The 20,040-nt window shown below is 37.9% G+C and overlaps 1 protein-coding gene and 1 pseudogene across 1 annotated transcript; both read right to left on the reverse strand.

The window, feature by feature from the left end:
* Positions 1-676: 676 nt before the first annotated feature.
* Positions 677-4,295, reverse strand: LOC122913469 (annotated as a pseudogene).
* An 8,901-nt stretch (positions 4,296-13,196) lies between these two features.
* LOC122913470 (heterogeneous nuclear ribonucleoprotein A1-like) lies at positions 13,197-13,768 on the reverse strand (the record flags this gene model as incomplete). The annotated part of the gene is made up of 1 exon (XM_044260192.1): positions 13,197-13,768. A coding segment is annotated over one exon (543 nt), but the record flags the coding sequence as incomplete, so codon positions are not given.
* Between the last annotated feature and the right edge of the window lie 6,272 nt (positions 13,769-20,040).

Below are 20,040 nucleotides of genomic sequence, written 5' to 3' on the forward strand. Positions count from 1 at the left end.
TCAGTTTGCTGTTTCTTCTAACAGATTTCAAGTAAAGATAAGGTTTAAGGAGGAATTTGTTTTGAGTGGATACATGTCAGTTTGAGTTTTTATACTATATAAATGCCTACAGGTACTGTACATTCATGAAATAGTTTGCTTTTAGAATCCTTATGGATTTTGGCCATGTTCAAGGTTTTCAGAGTCGAGCATATGATACAGTATCCCATTATATGGACAAAGCTACTGAATGTGCTATCTGCATGAAAGCTCATTTAATAGGAACTGACTTGAACTCTATCATGAAACAAATGTGGCATCATGTCTCTGAATAAAAAGCCAGTCAGGGCAGAACTGTGTTTGGAAAATAGGCATTAGAATACATTAAGGAAAACATATATAAATGGATTGTTTGAGGAAGTTTCCTAGGTGTAAACCTAAAAAAAAATCTAGGTGAATCTTCATTTCCAAAACTTCTTTTTGAAAACTACTTATTCAAGTGATTTCTTCCTAAAAATGCATATTCTGACTGTGGAATTAATCTATTGATCAATTAAAGGAAGTTTTGATTGCCTTTTTAAAAGTTCTTTATATAAAAAGAGATGTTAAGTAAGTTTATCAAACTGTGTTACATAAATTAAAAAAAAAAAAAAAGTAAACCCAGCAACAGAATTGAGTGAAGACATACAAATACTTATGCCAAGCAAGAATCTGCCTTCCACCTGTGATCTCACATTAATTCTAAATTGATGCTGGGCTCAGGATTCTGAAACTAAGTTTCTATTACTTGAGCTCTAGCAAAGTGTAAGGTTCTGTGGCCTCAATTTGCATTTCTTTCCTCTCTAAATCCAGAATGATTATACTAATAAACTCCATGCTGAACACACTGTTCAAATTGTTCCCCTTGGTGATAATGCTGGCTCAACATACCCCCCCAACCTCCTCCCTGGCCTCCACATCCACCTTGGCCTCTGTGACCACCTCTCCCTCCACGACTACTGCCTTGATCGTTATGGCGCCCACTGTCTTAGTATCTATTGTCCTGCTGGCATCCACCACACTGGTATCCACTTTCTACTTATATAGATGTTTGGAAGCCACCATAACCACCACCTTGATAGCTACCACTGTGTCCACCATGATAGGCACCTGGCTGGAAACCAGAATCTCAATAAAAACCATCTTGGTAGCCACCTCTTTCTCCACTCCTTCCACCTGTCCAGGCACTTTGATGCTTATTTCATTTTCTTCCCCTATGGCTACCATGGTCAGAGCCACCACATTCCTCTCTCTCCTCCTTTTTCATGACATACTTGCTCTCCATATGAGTAATTTTTATAACCATCTATCTCTCCTCCTTAGCCTCCTACTTGCTACTAGGGGCCATCTTGCCTTTTCCAACATGATGGCATCTCTGGAAGTGGAGGTCTACCTCCTCTGTCAGGTTCCCTGCCCATCAATACCTTATTTTTTTTTATATTTATTTTATTTTACTTTATTTTTTCCCAATTTATTTATTTTCAGAAAAACAGTATTCATTATTTTTTCACCACACCCAGTGCTCCATGCAAGCTGTGCCCTCTATAATACCCACCACCTGGTACCCCAACCTCCCACCCCCCCCCGCCACTTCAAACCCCTTAGATTGTTTTTCAGAGTCCATAGTCTCTCATGGTTCACCTCCCCTTCCAATTTACCCAAAAGCACATCAATACCTTATTGATGGCACAGGCAGTCTTTTCTCTTAGAGAGCCACTGCTTGTCCTTAAAATCTTCAACAAGTCTTGTCTTTCAGCCCAAAGATTAGAAACAGAAGTAGTACTTTTAGGAGAAAAAATTGAGCTTTTTGTCTGGTAGACCTTTGCTGATTTTTCTATTAGCTCTGTCAGACCATTCAAAAGACTGGACACTTACATGCAAATATTTTATTAGAAGCTTTCTCTGAACTGCATATTCATTGGCTATGGCTTTGTTAATTGTTTCTATCTTTTCCCAGTGGGTGGTCCAATTGACCTCTTCAATAAAGTTTTTCCCACATGGTTGGAAGGAACTTTTGCTTATGTCTCCCTTATTATTATTTTTTTAATCCCACTGAAGAATTGGAATATAGTTGTATTGGCTGGAGGTTTGGACATTCCTAGAGCAATATATATATGCCTTTCAGCACTTGAAAGACCTCACTACTGCCTCCTTCTTGAGCTTTTTTGGAGGAATATTCACAGAGTATTCTGGCAGCTTTTAGTTCTGAGATGAGGTATGTAAGCAAAAGGAGGCAATTCTTCTGAGGGAAAAGGCACTGGGTCACATCTGCAGATATTAATGATAGATATGGACAGTTTATCTTGCCTAGTAGCCCACTCACCCCTAGCTGGAATTCTTCAGCTTCACTCAGGCTGTTAGTTGTTTGCACATTTTCCTCTAGTTTACAGAACACTCTTAATTCGGAATCCAGTTAATCACAGAGTTTGGCAAACTCTGCCAGAGACAGAGCACCATCTTCCAAAAATGGACACTTTATAACCTAGATCTTCCAATGACTCCAAAATGTCAGTCTCTATGAGGTCACCACAATCAAATGTGACTTATTCCTGGGCTGAGAGGGTGGTTCAGTATTCACAAATCAATCAACATGATACACCACATTAATAAAAGAAAATATATGAACTGTATGATCCTTTTAATAGATGCAGAAAAAAGCATTTGACAAGTAAAACACCCATTCATGATAAAAACCTACAGCAAATTAGAAATAGAGGGAACAAGTTTCAACATAACAAAGGCCATAAATTAAAAACCCACAGCTAATATCAATGTGGAAAGTTTGAGAGATTTTTATCTATAGTCAGGAACAAGGCAGGGATGGCCATACACACTAGTGTTATTTTTTTTACCTTTTTTTAATTAATTAATTTATTTTCAGAAAAACAGTATTCATTATTTTTTCACCACACCCAGTGCTCCATGCAATCCGTGCCCTCTATAATACCCACCACCTGGTACCACAACCTCCCACCCTCCCACCATTTCAAGCCCCTCAGATTGTTTTTCAGAGTCCATAGTCTCTCATGATTCACCTCCCCTTCCAATTTACCCCAACTCCCTTCTCCTCTCTAACACCCCTTGTCCTCCATATTTTTTATGCTCCACAAATAAGTGAAACCATATGATAATTGACTCTCTCTGCTTGACTTATTTCACTCAGCATAATCTCTTCCAGTCCGGTCCATGTTGCTACAAAATTTGGGTATTCATCCTTTCTGATGGAGGCATAATACTCCATAGTGTATATGGGCCACATCTTCCTTATCCATTCATCCATTAAAGGGCATCTCACTAGTGTTATTTAACGTAGTAGTGGAAGTCCTAAATTCAGCCAATAGACAGCACAAAAAAATAAAAGACATCCGAACCAGCAAAGAAGTAGAATTTTCACTATTTGCAGATGACGTGGTACTCTGTAAAAAGCTCTAAAGACTCCACTAAAAAGTTGCTAGAACTGATACACAAGTTCAGTAAAGTTTAGTAAAGAATAGAAAATCAATGTACAATAATCTATTGCATTTCTATACACCAATAATGAAACATCAGAAAGAGAAATAAAGGCATTGATCTCATTTACAATTGTACTCCAAACCATAAGATACCTAGGAATAAACCTAACCAAATAGGTGAAGAATCTGCTGTACTCTGAAAGCTACAAAACACTGATGAACAAAACCGAAAATGGCACAAAGAAATGTAAAAAAAGAAAAAAAAGAAATGTAAAATATAGGTAGAACAAATATTGTTATAATGTCTATATTACCCAAAGTAATCTACACTTTTAAGGCACTATTAAGACGCCATCAACATTTTTTATAAGTTTGTTCTACAGAGCATTTGAAATGAGCCTCTCTTATTGATTGTTTTTATTGACCCAGACCCAGATTACTGGATTCTGTTGACTTCAGGATTAAAAAGAGAACAGTCTTGGTTATCGTCATAATGATATGAACCAGTGTGATGGTGAAATGTGATGAAGCTCTAAAATAGAACTGTAGCTACTGTTTCAGCATTTATCACTTCATTCCTGACTTTGTCATCATATACTATGGGGGAAAATGGGAAAATGCAAGGTAAGATATGCGGAGTCATTAATCTGCTGGGAGATATCAGAAGATAAACAGAAGTGAGAGGATACCTCCATAAGTTTGCTCCTGGAACGTGGTATAACACTGGAGCAGAAAATCGGAACCCTTAGAAATATTCTCCAGTGATAGACACCCTTCTCTGAAAGGGGCTCTGGAAATGAAAATGCAGAATTCTAGGTAGAGCATTGTGGTCTTGGGATATGAGGAACCACAGAGGAAAAGAGGGTGCCTGAATGGGTCCAGCCTGAGCAATGGAGTCAGGAAGCATGTTATGGTCAGAGAGCCCAGGAAGGAGCTCTCAGCTCTGATCACCATAAACCATGAGCCAGGCTAGTCAATAATTGATCTTTTCTTGAATCTGGAACCTGTGCCCAAAACTGTATAAAAAGTTTCAGGGAGGTAGTGGCCTGGAAAGGACATTAGGGTGGCACCCAGACATGATTCAAGAGCTTTTGGTGCTTGCTCGAGTCCACTGTTGCTCATGGTTTTGGACACAATTGCTGGTGGAACTCCCAGGCTCCTAGAACTGCCTCTGAAAGAGTTGCTCTGGGTGCACAACTCAGGAGACTGCAGCCCTTGGCAGTGCATACAGAAGAGGAGACCGTTAGTCCTGGAAGGTTATTAAAGAGGGAAGACTGAATTTTCTGCTCTGGGCCAGAGATTGGCAGGGCAAATTTTGCTCTGATCCTCTGAAAAGGCAAAGAAAGTCTGCAGGGAACAAAAGCCACAGAAAGGATGAGTATGTACTGAGCCCATCCCCTGACAAGGGTGGGGCAACTCTGTCCAGGCAGTATTACATGAGAACTAGCACAGCAGGCTCTTCCCCAAGAAAACAGGCTGGAAGAACAAGTAGATGACAATCCTATGGATCACAGAATCCTGTAAAATCCCAATGCCAGGGTAAAACAGTATATCGAGCTCTAGGTGTGGCCTCACGACTTATTTTTCAGATAAAATTTCCCTTTTCTTTCTTTTTTATTTCTTATGCTTTTTCTCTTTTTTTAAACTTCTCCTCATTTCAGCTAGATGTTTATTATATCAATTTATATCTCATAGTCGCTTTTTAACATGTATTTTTTAAATTTTTTTTTAATTTTTTAACATGTATTTTTAAACCTGTATTTTTATAGATAAGATTTATTTTCGTCACTTTTTCACTGAATTCAATTTTACCTTTATATATATACAATTCTTACCTTCCTGGTAATTTTGAGATGTAATGTACTCTAACAACAGACCAAAATACACCCAGGAACAGCTGAAACACCTGTTTTGTCCACACTGGGAGATTATAGTCCCCATTCCCCTACACTCTTTCTAATTTTTTTAAAAAAAATTATTAGATTTTACTTTTGTGTTTCATTTTGGCTTTGTTTTTCATGGTGGCTTCTGATCACACCGGATTTTGCTAGCGTGTGGTTGGGTCATGGTTGATATTTTGGACTCTGCTCATTCAATCCACCATCCCTTAACAGAATGACTAGGAGGAGGAACTCTCAACAAAGAAAAGAAACAGAGACAATGTCCTCTGCCACAGAACTAATTGATATGGATATAAGCAAGATATCAGAGTTAGAATTCAGGATAGCAATCATAAAGTCAATAGGTAGATTTGAAAAGAGCATATTGCATGGAGCACTGGGTGTGGTGCATAAACAATGAATCTTGGAAAACTGAAAAAAAAATAAAATTAAACTGAGATGTTAAAAGGTAATGATTAAATATTAAAAAATTAAAAGAGCATTAGTGATAATATAAAATCTCTAAGAGCAGAAATGACACCTAATCAGGCCAAACTTAAAAATGCTATGGAGATGCAGTCTAAACTGGGTCCTCTAACAGTCAGGGTAAATGAGGCAGAAGAGAGATTAGTGATCTAGAAGATAAGCTGATGGAAAGGATTTAAGTTGAGGAAAACAGTGATAGGCTACTGGTAGCACATGAAAAAAGGCTTAGAGTGATTAATGATGCCATTAAATATTCCAATGTCAGAATTGTTGGGATTCCCAAGGGGATGGAAAGAGAGAGAGAGAGAGGTCTAGAAGGTATATTTGAGCATCATAGCTGAGACCTTCTCTAATCTGGGGAAGGAAACAAGCATTCAACTCCAAGAGACAGAGAGGATCTCCCCAAAAATCAATAAAAATAGATCAAACCCTGAAATATAATAGTGGAACTTCAAATTTTAAAGCCAAAGAAACTATCCTAAGAGTAGCCAGGGAGAGGAGTTTCCTTACATAGGGAGGGTGGAACATCAGAATAACATCAGACCTGTCCACAGAGACCTGGCAAACCAGAAAGGGCTGGCAGACATTTTCAAGGTACTGAATGAGAAGAGCTTGCAAGCAAGAATACTTTATCCAACTAGGCTGTCATTCAGAATGGATGGATAGAGAAAGAGATTTCAGGACAGGCAGAAATAGAAAGACTATGTGACCACCAAGCCAGCCCTGCAAGAAATATTAAGGGAGACCATGTAAACAAAGAGAGACACCAAGAGTCACCTAGGCCAGAAAGAAACAGAGACTTTACAACAGAAACAGGGACTTTACAGGCAATACAACACTAAATTCAAATCTTTCAATAGTTATTCTGAATGTAAATGAGCTGAATGCTCCAACTGAAAGACACAGGGTGGCAGATTGGATAAAAAAGCAGGATCTATCCATAGGCTGTCTTCAAGAGGATGACTGAACCTAAAAACACCTCCAGATTGAAAGTAAGGGGATGGAGAAATATTTACCACACTAAGGGACATCAAAAGAAAGCTGAGGTAGCAATCCTCAGGTCAGACATATTAGATTTTAAACAAAAGACTGTAGTAAGAGATGCAGAGGGACATCATAACATATTTAAAGGGTCTATTCAACAAGAAGATCCAACAACTGTAAATATCTGCCCCCGACATGGAAGGAGTCAATTATATAAAACAATTGATAACTAAAATAAAGAAAAACATTGATAAGAACACATTAATAATAGGACACCTCAACACTCCACTCACAGCAATGGACAGATCCTCTAAGTAGATCAACAAAGAAACTAGAGCTTTGAATGACACTTTGGACTAGATGGACTTCATAGACATCTATACAGAACATTGCTTCCTAAAAAAAGAGGATACACATTCTTCTAGAACACACATGGAACTTTCTCCAGAATAGATCACATACGGGATCACAAATTAGGTCTCAACTGACACCAAAAGATTGAGATTATTCCCTGCATTTTTTCAGACCAGAGTGCTGTGAAACTGGTACTCAACCACATGAAGAAATTTGGGAGGAACTCAAACACTTGGAAGTTAAAGAACATCTTGCTAAAGAATGAATGGGCTGACCAAGAAATTAAAGAAAAACTTAAACAATTCATTAAACCAGTGGCAATGGAAGCACAGCAGTTCAAAATCTATGGGATACTACAAAGGTGGTCCTCAGAGGGAAATATACAGTCACCCAAGTCTCTCTCAAAAAATTAAAAAATCCCAAATACACAAGCTAAACTTACACTTAAAGAACCTGGAGGAAGAATAACAAATAAAGCTTAAATTCAGCAGGAGAAGTGAAAGTATAAAGATTAGGACAGAAGTCAATGAGATGGAAACCAGAAAAACAGTAGAACAGATCAATGAACGTGGAAGCTAGTTTTTTGAAAGAATCAATAAGATCAGAAAAGCACTGGCTAGACTTATCCAAAAGAGAAAGGACCCAAATCTATAAAATCATGAGTGAAAGGGGAGAGATCATGACTAATACCGAGTAAATGAAACAAAAATAAAAAGTTTTTTATCAGGAACTGTATGTCAACAATTAAGCAACCTGGAAGAAATGGATGCATTCCTGGAAACTTATAAACTACTAAACTGAAACAAGAATAGACAATCTCAACAGACTAATAACCAGCAAGGAAATTGAAGTAGTCATCAAAAACCTCCCCAAAACCAAGAGTCTAAGAGACCAGATGGCTTCCAAATGGAATTCTACCAAATATTTGAAGAAGAAATAATACCTACTCTACAGAAACTGTTTCAAAAAAAAAAATTGAAAGTGAAAGTGAACTTCTGGTCTCATCCTATGAAGCCAGCATTACCCTGATCCCAAAACCAGACAAAGACCCCATCAAAAAGAATTACAAACCAATATCCCTGATGCTAAAATACTCAATAAGATCCTAGGCAGTAAGATGCAACAGTCCAGTTAAAAGGATTATTCACCATGACCAGGTGGAATTTTTTCTTGAGATGTAAGTGTGGTTCAATAATTGCAAATAATCAAAGTGATAAATTGCATAAATAAAAGAAGAGGTAAGAACCTTATGATCCTCTCAATTGACAGGCAATGTATTTGACAAAATACAGCATCCTTTCCTGATTAACACTTTTCAAAGTATAGGGATAGAGGGAATATATCTCAATATCATAAAAGCCATCTGTGAAAAGCTCACAGCAAATATCATTCTCAATGGGGGAAAACAGAGCTTTCCCTTAAGCTTAGGAACATGAGAGGGATGCCCACTCTCACCTCTTTTGTTCCATATAGTACTAGAAGTCTTAGCCTCAGCAATCAAACAATGAAAAGAAATAAAATGTCCTCAAATTGGCAAGAAGTCAAATTTTCTATCTTCACAGATGACATGATACTTTACATGGAAAGCCCAAAAGACTCCACCCCCAAATTACTAGATTTCATATGGTAATTCAGCAATGTAACAGGATACAAAATCAATGGGCAGAAATCAGTCACATTTCTATACACTAACAATGTAACAGAAGAAAGAGAAATTAAGGAATTGATTTCATTTACAATAAACCAAAACCCATAAGGCACCTAGGAATAAATCTAAGCAAAGAGGTAAAGGACCTATACTCGAGAATCTACAGAACACTTATGAAAGAAATTAAGAAAGACACAGAGATGGAAACACATGTCATGCTAATGGATTGGAAGAATAAGCATTGTTATTCTGTTACATTGACCTATGTATCTATGTTTCTGCCAGTATCGTGTTGTTTTGATTACTAAAGCTTTGGACTATATATGATATCTGCGATTGTATACCTCCATCTTTGTTCTTGTTCTCAATATTGCTTTGCAATTGGGGTCTTTTGCAGTTCCATACAAATTTTAGGATATTTTTTTCTAGTTCTGTGAAAAATTCTATTGGTATTTTTATAAGGATTGAATTAAATTTGTAGATTTATTTGCATACTACATTTTAACAATATTGGTTCTTCCAGTACATGAGCTTGGAATATCTTTCCATTTGTTGGTGTCATTTTCAAATTCTTTAGTCAATACTATACAGTACTCAGAAAATGAGCACTTTACCTCCTTGGTTTAGTTCATTCTTAGGTATTTTATTATTTTTGGTGCAATTGTGAAGGGGATTTTTTTTTTTTTAAGAATTTATTTATTTATTTGATAGACAGAGACCACAAGTAGGCAGAGACGCAGGCAATCAGAGAGGAGGAAGCAGGGTCCCTGCTGAGCAGACAGTCCTATGCGGGGCTCGATCCCAGGACCCTGGGATCATGACCTGAGCTGAAGGCAGAGGCTTTAACCCACTGAGCCACCCAGGTGCCCCAAGGGGTTTGTTTTCTAATTTTTTCTTTCTTCTACTTCATTATTAATGTGCAAAATGCAAATGATTTCTGTATATTAATTTTATTTTCTCTGAGTTTGCTGAATTCATTTATCAGTTCTAGCAGATTTTTGGTGGAGTCTTTAGGCTTTTCTATGTATAGGGTTATGTATTTTGAAAATAGTGAAAGTTTTACTTCTGCTTTACCAAAATAGATGCCTTTTATTTCCTTTTCTTGTCTGACTGCTAGGACCTCCAGTATGTTGAATAAAAGTGGTGAGAGTGGACATCCTTATCTTATTCTTCATTGTAGAGTAATAGCCCTTAGATTTTCACCATGTATGATGTTAGTTGTGGGTTTTTCTTATGTATCGTATTATGTTGAGGCATGTTTCCTCTAAACCTACTTTGATTTTGAGATATTATCATGAATAGATGTTGTACTTTGCTTTTTATGCACCTTTTAAGATATGATTTTTATCTTTTTTGTGATAATGCAATGTAATATAGATTGATTTATAAATATATACCCATTCTTTTTTTTTCATTTATTTATTTTCAGCATAACAGTATCATTATTTTTTCACCACACCCAGTGCTCCATGCAATCTGTGCCCTCTATTATACCCACGACCTGGTACCCAACCTTCCACCTCCCCACCACTTCAAACCCCTCAAATTGTTTTTCAGAGTCCATAGTCTCTCATGATTCACCTCCCCTTCCAATTTACCCCAACCCCCTTCTCACTAACTCCTCATGTCCTCCATGCTTTTTGTTATGCTCCATTCTTCATTACTGGAATAAACTCATTTGATATTGGTGAGTTGTTTTTTTTTAATATTAAATCGTTTATTGATTACACATGATAATGGATGATACACAAGCTTTAATCCCATCTATAATTTTATCTGATACCATAACTCAATTTAGATATATTGCATAGGATGTGCCAACAATCATATTACTAACCAAATAAACTCCAGGACTTTGCCTGGGTGACCTTTTAATGGTGAACTCCAGGTCACAACACATTAACTGTCAGTTCAACTACACCAAGGTTTGTGGAGACAATGGCTTCTGCGCCCAAGAAAGTTGCAAATAAATTTCGAATGGAACCTGGCATCACCCTGAAGGAATTCTAACTTCACACTGTTGGGGTAGTATACCAAGATGACTTCAGAGTAGAGTAACTTTACACAGCACATTTAAAAAAAAGACACATTTTTAGGGTAAATACCCAGTAGTGCAATTGCTGGGTCATAGGGCAGTTCTATTTTCAACATTTTGAGGAACCTCCATGCTGTTTTCCAGAGTGGTTGCACCAGCTTGCATTCCCACCAACAGTGTAGGAGGGTTCCTCTCTCTCCGCATCCTCGCCAGCATCTGTCATTTCCTGACTTGTTGATTTTAGCCATTCTGACTGGTGTGAGGTGATATCTCATTGTGGTTTTGATTTGTATTTCCCTGATGCCGAGTGATATGGAGCACTTTTTCATGTGTCTGTTGGCCATCTGGATGTCTTCTTTGCAGAAACGTCTGTTCATGTCTTCTGCCCATTTCTTGATTGGATTATTTGTTCTTTGGGTGTTGAGTTTGTTAAGTTCTTTATAGATTTTGGACACTAGTCCTTTATCTGATATGTCGTTTGCAAATATCTTCTCTGATTCTGTCAGTTGTCTTTTGATTTTGTGAACTGTTTCCTTTGCTGTGCAAAAGCTTTTGATCTTGATGAAATTCCAAAAGTTCATTTTTGCCTTTGCTTCCCTTGCCTTTGGCGATGTTCCTAGGAAAATGTTGCTGCGGCTGAGGTAGAAGAGGTTGCTGCCTGTGTTCTCCTCAAGGATTTTGATGGATTCCTTTCTCACATTGAGGTCCTTCATCCATTTTGAGTCTATTTTCGTGTGTGGTGTAAGGAAATGGTCCAATTGTATTTTTCTGCATGTGGCTGTCCAATTTTCCCAACACCATTTATTAAAGAGGCTGTCTTTTTCCCATTGGACATTCTTTCCTGCTTTGTCAAAGATTAGTTGACCATAGAGTTGAGGGTCTCTATTCTGTTCCATTGATCTATGTGTCTGTTTTTGTGCCAGTACCATGCTGTCTTGATGATGACAGCTTTGTAATAGAGCTTGAAGTCCGGAATTGTGATGCCACCAACTTTGGCTTTCTTTTTCAATATCCCTTTGGCTATTCGAGGTCTTTTCTGGTTCCATATAAAATTTAAAATTATTTGTTCCATTTCTTTGAAAAAGATGGATGGTACTTTGATAGGAATTGCATTAAATGTGTAGATTGCTTTAGGTAGCATAGACATTTTCACAATATTTATTCTTCCAATCCAGGAGCATGGAACATTTTTCCATTTCTTTGTGTCTTCCTCAATTTCTTTCATGAGTACTTTATAGTTTTCTGAGTATAGATTCTTAGCCTCTTTGGTTAGGTTTATTCCTAGGTATCTTATGGTTTGGGGTGCAATTGTAAATGGGATGGACTCCTTAATTTCTCTTTCTTCTGTCTTGTTGTTGGTGTAGAGAAATGCAACTGATTTCTGTGCATTGATCCAAAGGGGCACGTGCACCCGAATGTTTATAGCAGCAATGTCCACAATAGCCAAACTATGGAAAGAACCTAGATGTCCATCAACAGATGAATGGATCAAGAAGATGTAGTATATATACACAATGGAATACTATGCAGCCATCAAAAGAAATGAAATCTTGCCATTTGCGACAACATGGATGGAACTAGAGTGTATCATGCTTCACGAAATAAGTCAAGCAGAGAAAGACAACTATCATATGATCTCCCTGATATGAGGAAGTGGTGATGCAACATGGGGGCTTAAGTGGGTAGGAGAAGAATCCATGAAACAAGATGGGATAGGGAGGGAGACAAACCATAAGTGACTCTTAATCTCACGAAACAAACTGTGGGTTGCTGGGGGGAGGGGTTTGGGAGAAGGGGGGTAGGGTTATGGACATTGGGGAGGGTATGTGCTTTTGGGTAAATTGGAAGGGGAGGTGAACCGTGAGAGACTATGGACTCTGAAAAACAATCTGAGGGGTTTGAAGTGGTGGGGGGGGTGGGAGGTTGGGGTACCAGGTGGTGGGTATTATAGAGGGCATGGCTTGCATGGAGCACTGGGTGTGGTGAAAAAATAATGAATACTGTTTTTCTGAAAATAAATAAATTGGAAAAAAAGACATTTATTCAGCGTCATGGTCAGACTATTACATTTAGCAATCAACAGCATGGGTGCAAAAAAAAAAAAAATCTACATTAAAACCATTTGTTGGAATGCTTACACTTTCCACAGAACAGAAACTAAAATAACCTGTTATACAATTAGTCACAAATACAGTCCTCAAGTTTTTTTGCCCATACACATGAGTATTGTCTAAAACATGTCTTCTTTGTAGCAGCTAGGCCCTGCCACCACTGTGCTTGGCTGAGTTCACAAATCTGTTGTAACCTGTAGCTTCCCTGTCACTTCTCTGGCTCTCCTCTCCTGCTAAGCTTTGTTTCCTGGCAGTAATTAAAACCTTCTGCCACTGCCATAGCTGCTGCTGCTGCTGCTGGAACCACCATAGCCACCCTGGTTTTGTGGTTCGGTGAAGTATTGGCCTCCACCACCATAAGGGCCAGAGCTTCTGCCTCCAAAATTGCCTCCTTTCATGGGTCCAAAATTTGAGGATTGATTGTTGTAATTGCCAAAATCATTATAGCTTCCGCCACCTCCAAAGTTGCTTCCATCATTATCAAATCCATTATAGCCATCCCCACTGCCACCATATCCACCACCACCTTGACTGCTACCAAAGCCACTTCGACCACTGAAGTTTCCTCTGTGACCAAAGTTGTCATTCCCACCAAAACCACCTCCACAACCACCTCCAAAGTTTCCAGAACCACTTCGACCTCTTTGGCTGGATGAAGCACTAGCCATCTCTTGCTTAGAGTGTGCTTTCCTTACTTCACAGTTTTGGCCATTCACAGTATGGTATTTTTGAATGACAATCTTGTCTACAGAATCATGGTCATCAAATGTTACAAAAGCAAAACCCCTCTTTTTGCCACATTATCTAAGAGATTATTTCGAACAGTGTGGGAAAATTGAAGTGGTGAGTTGTTTTTTAATGTATTATTGAATTCGGTTTGCTAATATTTTTGAGGATATTTGCACTTGTGTACATCAGAGATACTGTCCTGTAGTTTCATTTTTTCTAATTTCTTTATCTGGTTTAAATATCAGGCCAAGTCTCTCCTTGTAGGATGATTGGGAAGAATAGGTATTAACTATTTTTTTTAAATTTTTCTTGTTTTTTATTATGTTCAGTTCGCCACTGTATAGTACATCATTATTTTTTGATGTAGTTTTCAATGATTTGTTAGTTGTGTATAATACCCAGTTCTCATCATAACATGTGCTCTCCTTGTGCTCGCTTCGGCAGCACATATACAACTAGTGCTCTCCTTAGTGCCCATCACCTTGTTGCCCCATCCCCTCTTTAAATGTATAGCAAAATTCAGTTGTGAAACCATCTGGTTCTAGACTTTTGTTTGTTGGAAGTTCTCTTAGTATTGATTTGATATCATTGCTAGTAATCAGTCTGTTCAAATTCTCTATTTCTTTCTTATTCAATTTTGGAAAAATATTGTTTCTTGGAATTTATCCATTTCTCCTAGGTTGTCCAATATGTTGGCTTGTAATTTTTCATAGTATTTTCTTAAAATTCATTGTATTTCTGTGGTGTTGGTTGTTATTTCTCTACTTTCATTTCTCATTTTATGTATTTGAGTTATCCTTTTCTTTTTTGATGAGTCCAGCTAAAGGTTGAGTAAATTTTGTTGATCTTTTCAATGAAGCAACTCCTCATTTTGTTGATTTGTTCTATTGTTTTGTTGTTGTTGTTATTTAGTTTCTATTTAACTTGTTTTTGCTCTAATATTTATTATTTACTTCCTTCTATTGGCTTTGGGATTTGTTCTTCTCTTTCTAGTTCCTTTCAGTGTAAGTTTAGATTGTTTATTTGAGACTTTTCTTCCTAAGGTAGGCTTGTATTGCTAAAATCTTCCCTCTTAGAACAGCTTTTTCTACATCCCAAAGATTTCGTACCATTGTACTTTCACTTTTTCTACGAGTATTTTTTGACTTCTTGTTTAATATCTTGGTTGACCCTCTCACTGTATAGTAACAGACTATTTTGCTTCTATGTATTTGTGTTATTTCCACATTTTTCATTGTGATTGATTTTTAGTTTCATACTATTGTACTTGGGAAAAAAATGCATGGTATGATTTGAAACTTTTTAAAATTGATTGATACTTGTTTTGTGACCTAACATGTGAGCTATTCTGGAGAATGTTCCAGGGGCACTTGAAAAAAATAATATTCCAGTGTTTTGGATGGAATGTTCTAAATGTATTTGTTAGGTTCATCTGGTCCAAAGTGTCATTCAAAGTCACTGTTTCCTTGTTGATTTTCTGACTGAATGATCTGTCCATTGGTGCAGGTAAGGTGTGAAAGTCCCCTATTCTTATTAGATTATTGTCAATTTCTTTCTTTATGCTTCTTATAGTTGATTTATGTATTTATGTGGTCCCATGTTGAGTTAATAAATATTTACAATGATTGTTCCCTTTATCTTATGTAGTGTCTTTCCTGGTTTCTTGCTACAGTCTTTTTTTTTTTTTAAGTCTGTTTTGTCCAGTATTAACTATTGCTATCCAGGCTTTCTTTTCACTTTCATTTGCATGGTTAATGTTAAATATTACTTCATTTTCAGTTTGCATGTCTTAAGGTCTCAAGTGAGTTTCTTGTAGACATTATGTAGATGGGTCTTGCTTTTTTTTTTAATCATTCAGTTAACCCATGTATTGTGATTAAAGCATTTAAAATAATTATTGTTAAGTACATATTGCAATTTTGTTCCTTGCTTATGGTTGTTTTTGTAGGTCTGCTCCTTTCCTCTGCTTTTGCTCTTTTCCTTTGTGGTTTGATGGCTCTTCGTGTTTTTGAATTCCTTTATCTTATTTTTTGTCTATCTATCATATGTTTTTGATTTGTGGGTACTACTAGGTTCATATATAACATCTTCTGCCTATAGCAATCTATATTAAGTTGATGATTATTTAAGTTTGAACCCATTCTAGAAGCACTAATGTTTGCTCTCCTCCCCCATATTTTAAGTACATGTCATACATCCTTTTATTTCATGAATCCCTTGATTAATTTTTACAGATATAGTAGGTTTTTACCCCTTACATGCTCTAATATCTGTCATGATTAACTTACTACTTTAATTCTGTTTGTATTTACCTGTGAATTTTTTTTTCTTTCACAGTTTTCTTACTTTTGATTATGGTTCCCCCCGACATACACAAATAACTGCCTTTAATGTTTCCTGAAAGGCTGTTTTACTGATACTGAACTCTTTTACTTTTGTTGTGGGAAACTTTTTATTTCTCTAATTATAAAATGACAGTTTTTTCTGTATAGAGTAGTCATGTCTGTAGGTTTTTTTTTTTTTTTCCTTTTCTTCATTACGTTAAATATATTACACCACTCTCCTCTGGGCTGTGATGTTTCTGATGAAAAGCCAGCTGAAAGTCTTATGGGGTTCCCCTTGTATAAAACTGTTTTCTTTTTTTCTTGTCGTTTTTAAAAATGTCTCTTTACTGAAACCATATCATGAGGAGGGGGGCAAGATGGCAGAGAAGTAAGAGATGCTGTTTCAACTGGTCCCCTAAAGTGAGCTGATTATCTACCAGAACACTCTGGACACCCATGAAATCAGCCTGAGATGTAGTATTATACACTTCTGGATCTATGGGTGCAGAAGACACCAGTGGACAGGTAAAGCAGAATGGGAATGTTGGACTGATATCTGAAGATAAACAAAAGGGGGAGGGAGCCCCCAGAAGTGGCCCATTGGAAAGTAATACCCCAATACAAGAGTGCCCTGTGATTGGAGACCAACTTGGAGTCTGGTTAAAATCACTCAAAAAGATCTTAAGGGGAAATTGGTGGAATTGGGTGGTTAGGGCCATGGGCTTAAGCCCACAGACCCAGGGTGGCCACCACTGCTGCAGTGCCAGAGAAAGTGCAGTAAAGCATCGAGGCCTTGGTCCCTAGGTCACCAAGTGTGTGAGAGTGTCTGGGTGGTGGCACGTGTGAAAGAGTCTGGTGTGGATGCCAGCTAGCACTCTCTAGAACCACAACCTTTTGCATTCTGCATGTGGGCTGCAAGACTGGGGTCTGAGCCATGCTCCACACCCTCCCCTGAGAGAGGTCTGTGCAGACTCTAGCTGGTTCTCTCTAGGACTGCGAGAGTCTGAACACTTCCAGCCCCAGCCGGCCAATGGGAAAATCTCAGCTGGCTATCTCTGGTTGGGACCTCTCCAGCAGTCTGGACCTGCCCAGACAGCTGCAGCAAGGGTAGCCACTGGAAGCCAGCTCTCTGGACTAATACTGCTCACAGTAGAACCAGAGAACAAACAGGAGCTCCTGTGACCCCTTAGACTGTGGCTGGGGATATGCTCTGCCAGTAGAGGTGGCAGAGGTGAGTCTGTGTGCTCTGGTCCACCCAGAGTAGAAGACTGAGGTTTCTCTCTGAGACAGAGGTCTGGGTGCAGTTTGGTTTCCTCTAAACCTCTGAAGAACTGCCAAGAGCTGCAAAGAGGAGGAAAAAAAAAAGAAAAAACCTCCAGAGAACAAAAGCCTGAAAAACCAGTGTCCTAAGAGCCCAGGCCCTTGATAGGGGGCAGGAGAATTCAACTCTAGCAACACTGACTGAAAAACCATGTGGCAGGCTCCTCCCAGAGAAAGCCAGCTCCCTCCGGAAAAAAAAAAAAAAGAAGGACAACCAAGACAGAGTCCCCATAAAACTAAATCCCCAGGATCAGGGGAAAAGAAGATATGAAGCTCCCGGTATTGCCATAAAACCTGTACACTTCATAGATACAACATCCAGATACAAAATCCAGAATACACATTGGACAAGATGGACCTCATAGATATATACAGAACACTCCACCCTAAAAATCAGAATACTCATTCTTCTCAAGTGCTCATGGAAATTTCTCCAGAATAGACCACATACTGGGTCACAAATCAGGGCTCAACTAATACCAAAAGATTGAGATTATTTCCTGCATATTCTCAGATCACAATGCTTTGAAACTGGAGCTCAACCACAAGGTAATCCGTCCCCACTATTCTCATTCTTTTTAATTTTTTAAACAATTTTAACATATTTACCATCACAATTAGAGGTTCAGTACAACAAATTCCATAATAACCTTTTAACTTGAACTTTTTTGATACATATATCTCTGGTTTTTTTTTTTTTTTTTTGCTTTTCTATTTTTTTAATATTCATATAGAGATAAGCTTCAAGGTAATCCTCTGTCCCCAAGCAATACTACACCTATATATAAACCAGTTTTAATCCCCCTTTATCTCAGGAAAGTTGAGTCCTTTAACAAAGATTTCAAGATACACCCAGGAAGAATCAAAATAACCTTCTGCACCCACACTGAGAAATTATAACCACCCTTCCATCTATTTTTTCTCTCAGTGTTTCTATGTATTTGTTTTTGTTCTGCTAGTATCTAAATCTTATACTTAGGGCTCATTTTGGCTGGGTTCTCTCTCTTTTTTTCTTCTTCTTGTCATTTACTTTTGTCGGTCGTTTTGTTTCTCTTTTTGTTTATATACTTTATAAATCTTACCTTTGGGGCCCTTTTGGGCTGGGTCTTCTCTTTTATGTTTTCTTTTTTTTTTTTCCAGTCTCTCTCTCTCTCTCTCTTTCTTTTTGGTGGGGAATTGTGATTGCTCATAAGCGTTCCAGAGTGCACCTTGCCTGCACCACGGTTGATAAATTCAGCTACACATCCCTTCAACCATCTCTCACCAAAATGAAGAGAGGAAAAATTCCCAACAGAGAAAAATTCAGACTATGCCCTCTTCATCAGAGCTATTGGATATGGACATAAGCAGTATGTCAAAAAGGAAATCCAGGCTAACATTTATCCAGACAATGGCTAGGTTGGGGAAAACCATTAATGACAAAATGGAATTGATCAGGGCAGAAATGAAAGCCACCAGGTAAAATGTTAACAATGCTCTCAATGAGTTCCAATCTAATCTAAATTCTCTAACAACTAGGGTAACTGAGGCAGAAGATAGAATTTGTGATCTAGAGGACAAACTAATAGAGAAAAAAGATCAGGAGGAGGCCTGGAACAAACAGCTTAGAAGTCATGAAAACAGAATTAGAGAAATAACTGATGTAATGAAATGTTCCAAAGTCAGAATTATTGGAATCCTTGAGGGGGAGGAGAAAGAAAGAAGACTAGAGGATATAGTTGAACAAATTCTCCATGAAAATTTTCCCAATCTAGCTAATGGAACCAGCATTCATGTCCTAGAAGCAAAAAGGTCTCCCCCACCCCTCCCAAGATCATAGAATCTAGAAAGACTTTGAGACAACAGATTGTGAAAAGGATGAATCTTAATTTTAGACAGGAGCTCTGGAAAGCAGCTAGGGGGAAGATATTGCTTACATAGAGAGAAAGGCCCATCAGAATAATGTCAGACCTGTCCCCAAAAACCTCGGAAACCAGAAAGGGCTGGCACAATGTATTCAGGGCACTAAATGAGAAGAATGTGCAGCCAAGAATACTTTATCCAGCAAGAATGACATTCAAAGAGATGGAGACATAAAGAGCTTCCAAGACTGGCAAGGTTTAAAAGAGTATGTGAACACCAAGCTAGTACTACAAAAAATATTAAGGGGGGGGGTTATAAAAGAAGAAAGAATCCAAGAGTGTCATTGAAGAAAAATTTATGGAGAAAATGTATATAAACAAGGACTTCACAGGTAACATGATGTCAATGAAAATGTATTTCTCAATAATCACTCTCAATGTGAATGGCCTAAATGTGCCCATAAATGGCACAGGGTTGCAGATTGAATAAAATGACAAGACCCATCCATATGTTCTCTACCAGAGATGCATTTTGAACCTAAGGATACATCCACACTGAAAGTGAAGGGTTGGAGAAGCATCTTTCATGTCAATGGGCCTCAAAAGAAGGCTGGGGTAGCGATTATAATATCAGATAAATTAGATTTTAAACTGAAGACTGTAGTCAGAGATACAGATACAGAGATACACTACATAATTCTTAAAGGGTCTATCCACCAAGATGAACTAACAATTACAAATATTTATGCTCCCAATATGGGAGCAGCCAACTACATAAGACAACTGTTAATCAAGATAAAGAGTCATGTTGATATGAATCCATTAATAGCAGGGAGTGTTATCATGACAGATCATTAA

The sequence above is a fragment of the Neovison vison genome, chromosome 7 (genome assembly GCF_020171115.1).
Source record: "Neovison vison isolate M4711 chromosome 7, ASM_NN_V1, whole genome shotgun sequence".
NCBI classification, from domain to species: Eukaryota; Metazoa; Chordata; class Mammalia; order Carnivora; family Mustelidae; genus Neogale; species Neogale vison.